Genomic DNA, 6001 nt, shown 5'->3' with positions numbered 1-6001 from the left:
CTATCAAATATTCTACCAAACCTTTCACATAGGTGTGGGACCCACACACATGTGGGTTTGTGTGAGTCCCACCTCATGTGAGAGATTTGGTAGAATGTTTGGAATACATAGCAGTTCTCCCATAATTCACATCCACAGAATTTTCTCTCTCATTTTTACTCTCAAAATTATGTTCTGGATACATATTTTTCTCCTTCTATAAATCTTAATTTTGGCCATTAAAATGGCGGTTGTGACTGGAGATCATTACCTCGAATCTCTGGTGAAGTTTGTAAAGAAGCAATCGGGTCCCTTAATTGAAGGAACCCTAGTTCTGAAGCTAAACTCGTCGGACTCCACTATATGCAATCTCAACTTGAAGCGCTCAACGAGCTCAAGGAACTATTCACTGAAGCTCTGGTTGATTATCTCCGCGCTTACGTCTACATGGAAGAGTTAAACGGTAGGGAGAGAGTTAAGTGGATTAGTGCAAAGAAATAGGTAAGGGACCTTAAGTTACAAAAAAATATATATTGTAGACCTCTCTTACAACCAAAAGTTGAAGAAGGATGTTAGACTAATTTTTTCTAAAATTCATAATATATTTTTAAACAAAATAATATAAATAGTTAAATTTTTGTATGCAAATTATGAAAACAGAGAATATTGAAATTTACAATTTAAGTTTCACAAATTTATCACAATTTATTTATTAATTTTTAATTTGTCACAAATTCAATCATGTAACTTTCAACCCCAATGCTAGAATTGCAAACTTAGATGAGTTCAACCCAAGTAACTTGAGTCAAGTTTAAATTTTTTTACAAATTGGGCAACCTAGTTTTAATTAAGTTAGAAACTATGCAGAAATTAAAAAATTCGAATTAAATTTGAATAGACTTAGGCTGGGATACTAAATAACTTGAGCAACTAAAACAAAATTGTATACATGTATAAAATTATTTGCTGATTATTTTTTTTAAATAATAAATAAAATTAATTAAAATTTTAATATTAATGAACAAAAGCTAAAGCAATACATTTAAGATTTTCTAATAGAAATTTTCTTGAAAATATTAAAAAAATAAGTTGATATTAAAAAAAATTACTTTTTATAATGGCAGAAACTAATTTAAATATGATTTTTTAGAAATTCTTTTTAATTTAAAGATTACAATAAAATATTAAATAGAATAAAAATAAATTTCTCACAAAATAAAAGTATTTGAATAAAAAAAAGGGTAAGAAGAAATTTTAATATAGTATTCTCATTTAATCTGAAAATAATTCTAGATGAACAGTTAATCATCACCTATAATTCTCTTTTTTTCTTAATAAAAAAAAGGTTTAACAAATCATCACTTTTAATAAAACAAAAATAACGTTTCTTTTTTCGTTGTTTTAGCTAAAGTTACATTTTAGCAATTTGAGCCAAATTTTTTTATATTTTTTATTTTAATTTATTTAATTGACAATTGAGATTAAAAAAAAAAAAAAAAAAAAAACATAACCCACCATATTTGACAAGTGCTAAAAAATTCTAGATGAATTATAAATTATCACATGTAACCCTCATTTTTTTATTATAAAAAAAATAAATTTCACCAAAATTCACTTTTAGCAACAAAAAAAAAATGTTTATTTCTATTTTTCTATTTTAGCAAAAAGTCACTTCTTAACTATTTAAGCCATATATATATATATATATATATATTTAATTTGCTTAATTGGCGATTCAACTAAAAAAAAATTAACAGAATCCACCATGTTTGGAAAGTGCTAAAAAAATCATTCATTTTCTTAATTTTTTTTTTGTTGTCTTTTATTAAAAAAAAATGAATAGAGTAACTACATACATTAGTTAAAGTTCAGCCAATTTAACAGAAGTGCATATTCAACAAGATTCAAGTTGTTCTGGGGGTAATTGGCAACTTTTTTTTTGTTTTTTTTTTTTTTTATGATCAGCAATTGGCAACATTTGCTCAAGCAATACCACAATAGAACTTCTACCCAGTGATCTAGAATCGCGCATATAATCTTGCAAGTCCTCATCGCAACCTATTAAAATCAACTCACCATCCTCATCTTCATACTTGACATAAAAAGTTCTAGCCTTTAAGTTTAGCCTTTTAGCCACTTCTTGCTGCAACTGTACGAATCTTGATGACAAAGACAAACGAAATTTCATTGTAATACCTTCTCCATATTTTTCTTTTATAGTCACATTATTCGCATCTTGCATTGTTTTATCATGTGACTCGATGTGAACAGCAGTAGCCGAGGATTGAGTAGAAGGCAGATGATCAGAATTAACACACGGGGCAGATTCGTCGAGTTGAGAACAACCAACCTTGTTTATCTTGCGAGGTGGCCACCTCTCTATACCATAAGTCCTACATACATGCTTCAATGTAGATTTGCTAACTGCAAAAGGAAAAATCAAAATAAGAGAACTTACTTTCTATTTGTTTTTGCAAAAGCTCAACATATATTCTCTACCAGAAAAGTCCATCTAGTTGAAATAACTACCGACATCACAAGTAACATTACATTTTAATTTAAGAAAGTGCGAGCATACCTTTGAGGCCTTTTGCAGCATTCTCAAGGCTCAATTCTGAATTTTGTAGGATATCCTCTACTGGAATTTTAATTTTAACTCCGATATTGTTGGCATCTCTTTTTGATGCCTTTACTGTGCCTCCAGATTTGTTGCATTTTCTTTTTGACACTTTTACTGTGCTTTTCTCTTGCGTACAAGTAATAGCAAAGTTGTTATGTTCTGTATCGCCAACATTCCTTCCAGTATTTATGGTATTCCCTAATTGTTGATATGATGAATCCACTTGCATTACCTCAACTTCACTTTGTGAGAATTCCAGCTGAGGCAAAGATATAGTAGTTTGGGGGATTTGAAAAGGATCAAGTTTTTCACCATTTTGAATACTAATTTCTTCAATATGTAATTCTTTCCCAAGTTCTTTTCTAGAAGCAACCCTAAGAGTACGAAAATCTTTCCTCATTGTTTCCAATATTTTCTTCAATAAGGCATGTGGGTTTTCATTGGTTTCATTGCTCACCGAAAAAAAGAACTCTAGCACGTAATCATCATTTTTAGTGCAACTGCTCTGCAAGCATATCGCGATGCAACCACCTAATCCATTCTTTCGTCCATAGTGTGCCAAGGGGTACTCAGTTACGCTAAGTTGAGTTACATCCCTGCATTTAAGTGAAAGAAAGAATTGATATACTAAAAACCACCATAGCCATGTTCATCTTCACCATAGTCATCTTTGTAGTAATAACAACGTACACCAAGGACGCCACCATCAACCAGAGGCCTACATGGCCAACCTACCTTGCATGGGACCCATGCCTGAGCTAAAGGTAAATCATAAACTTCACATACAACTTTCAACACATTCTCGATTTCATCCAAGGCAACTGTACGAGCTTCATTTTGAGCCTCATCCTAGTTTGAAAGTATTGTCATATCCAGGTATTAGTCAAAAAATATTCCTCACCATATTAATTTAAGAAAAATAAAAAACCAATTTTGACATTGCATTATAGTTTGCTGCTTACTAATTCCATGTCCTCGTGATCAAATCCAATTGAACATTTCAGACCTTTCTTCTGCAGGGAAATGGAAAGTTGCAACTGAGAAATCTCATAAACTTTGAAATGTAGAATAATATTTTGCAAATAAAAGGAAGCATATAAAAAACTCTATAATGGAAAAAATTCAGTCCATCGTAATATCTATTATCATGTATGGTTCAATAAAAAGGAAAGAATATACATTGGAAATTTGGAAATGAAATCACCATATTCTCCAATTTAGAGGAATGGCCATTTTATTGGAAAGCCAAAGATTACTAGCCATTCTATTCAAGCCTACAATCATTCCTACCAACAAAACACTACCTTAGTGTAGTAACGTCATTCCAATTCGGGAATCAAACTAGGAATTGCACTCTCATTTAGAACACATCCAAACAACGAAATGAAAGAGACTTGACATAAGATTCTTATTATGCGGCATTGAATTGTTCCTGCCATCCAAACATGATGTTTTAAACACTTACAATCTAGAAAAATGAGAATGTGGTTTACTCTTTTGTGTGTTAACCCCTCCGAGCATAGTTAACAATCACATGACAAATTTAACAGAGTGTTTAACACTTGCGTTAAAGCATTATTTTTCTCTTTGAACAAGCAAACCCCCACCAACTTATTACACAAACAAACACACCACACCACTGTAGATGTTCTAAGAGAGAGAGTGTAATGAGTAATCAATATTAACAATATATTGAAAATGCCAATTTGTGAGTGAGTGGGGGACTAACCTCAAAATCTTTATATATTCCCTACCGAAAAATAGCTATGACAAATTAGTAATCTAAGGCATTCCTCTGGTGTCACTACTTCAATTATGCCAACACACCTTTGGGTAGAAGATTCAAAGACTGGGAAAGCGAAAGATTCTCGAACTCCGCAACGTACAGCATCGTGACGCTGTGGATGCTCTGTGATAGAGTAAAATTCCACATTAGGAGTGGATTTGGGGAATTGATGCTTGAACACCCGGCCAGCAAGGTGTTGTTCACAAGTCTTCCCCTCATCGAAATCAATGTCAAATTTAGAATCCATACAAATCATCCTATACCCACAAAGTGCTTCAATACCAAGTCGATCACAAATTAATGTCATTAGAGAGAAAGGTTGGTTTCGAGTTGTAAGAAAAGACTGGCCCTCTTTTGTTGTTATTGGTGCCCAAAATTGAACTAGTATCGGAGAAGCAACCCAATAGACATAGCGTATAATTGTGTAAAGCAAATGTCTGATGATCTTGTTTAAGTTCAAAATATCTGATAAAAACAAACAAATTTCAGGAGAGGATTGATTTCAAAACAAGGTAACATTTATTGATTTAAATTGACTTGAAATGACTAAACTATGAAATAAATAAATATTCAAATCTAAAAATAATAATCATAATAAAGAAAGAAAGAGAGAAATGAGTAACTCACCGCTGTCGAGGAGAGTAGAAAGACTTTGGGGCTCATCGTCTTTTCGACTCCAGAAAACAAATCCATCAAATATTTTGAGGGCGACCAGTTGAGTTTCTTGTACCCATATTCCTTGAAATTGTCAGGTAAAGGCGAGAAAAAACCCTATTCTGTGTTGGCCATCTTTCAGAGAAATCAATCGGGGACCTTCCAGTCCCAACTATGGTGTTCAAATACAATTTTTTCAAACAACTATGGTTCAAATTGGGTACAAAAAGGGTCAGACTTCAAAATGGTTGCGTTCAATGGGTTTTTTTCCATTGAGGAGTTCCAAAGGCTCATTCACTCTCTACAAATAAATAAGTAACAAGTCGAGTCAATATTTTCTTAAGTCCCCCTAATCAGATTATTATTTTTTATTTATTTATTTTTTAAGATAGATAGAAGTCAAAATAAAAAAATTAGTAGTGCTCAGAGGATATTTCAATTCGTTAACACCGACCGAACGAATCGATCCGCCGTATTTTGAACGGATGTGTGATGATGAGCAGACGGTTGCAGATTGTTTTTTTCCAATCTGTCTAGTTTTGGACGAATAGCGGATTTGAGATTCTTTGGCCGCAATCAGATTTGTCATCTTGTCGGCTCCAGAAAACCACTCCATAGAAATATTTTGACAAAAAAGAAGAAAAGCATAAGCGTTGGGGTTCCTTGGACATATATTCCTTGAAATCGTCAAGGAAATACGAGAAATATTTCTCTTATGTGTTGGCAATTTTTTTGAGAAATCAATTCGGACCTTCCATTCCCAACTATGGTGGTCAAATACAATTTTTTCAAACAACCATGGTTCAAATTGGGTACAAAAAGGGTCAAACTTCAAAATGGTTGCGTTCAAAGGGTTTTTTTTTCCATCGAGGAGTTCCAAAGGCTCATTCACTCTTTACAAATAAATAAATAACAAGTTGAGTCAATATTTTCTCAAGTCCTCCTTGTCAGATTGTTATTAT

At 32.5% G+C, this 6001-nt stretch overlaps 1 protein-coding gene across 8 annotated transcripts; it reads right to left on the bottom strand.

Moving 5' to 3' along the window:
- Positions 1–1747: 1747 nt before the first annotated feature.
- Positions 1748–5348, bottom strand: LOC114284006 (protein NLP6-like). Of its 8 annotated transcripts, none has more exons than XM_082881665.1 (5): positions 5013–5348; positions 3562–4850; positions 3335–3448; positions 2558–3195; positions 1748–2403 (listed from the first exon to the last, which is right to left on the bottom strand). In XM_082881665.1, exons 4-5 carry the CDS (start codon positions 2997–2999, stop codon positions 1874–1876), a joined length of 972 nt encoding a protein of 323 aa, XP_082737791.1. In that variant the 5' UTR covers positions 3000–3195; positions 3335–3448; positions 3562–4850; positions 5013–5348; the 3' UTR covers positions 1748–1873. The 8 variants fall into 8 exon arrangements, with proteins under 8 accessions (XP_082737791.1, XP_082737790.1, XP_082737793.1 ...); XM_082881664.1 differs by having other exon boundaries at positions 2558–3448; positions 3562–3612; positions 3904–4850; XM_082881667.1 differs by having other exon boundaries at positions 2558–3448; positions 3562–3612; positions 4329–4850.
- Between the last annotated feature and the right edge of the window lie 653 nt (positions 5349–6001).

Source organism: Camellia sinensis, chromosome 7 (assembly GCF_055761805.1).
Source record: "Camellia sinensis isolate YWXY chromosome 7, ASM5576180v1, whole genome shotgun sequence".
NCBI classification, from domain to species: domain Eukaryota; kingdom Viridiplantae; phylum Streptophyta; class Magnoliopsida; order Ericales; family Theaceae; genus Camellia; species Camellia sinensis.
Note: the sequence above shows the minus strand (reverse complement) of the source record. Positions and strands in the feature narration are given on the sequence as shown.

Excerpts from the sequence above, each read along its gene's own strand:
- LOC114284006 (XM_082881665.1), bottom strand. The coding sequence starts at position 2,999 with ATGAGGAAAGATTTTCGTACTCTTAGGGTTGCTTCTAGAAAAGAACTT. Across the intron at positions 2,404-2,557 it reads TGCTGCAAAAGGCCTCAAAG|TTAGCAAATCTACATTGAAG; the intron begins GTATGCTCGCAC and ends TTCCTTTTGCAG.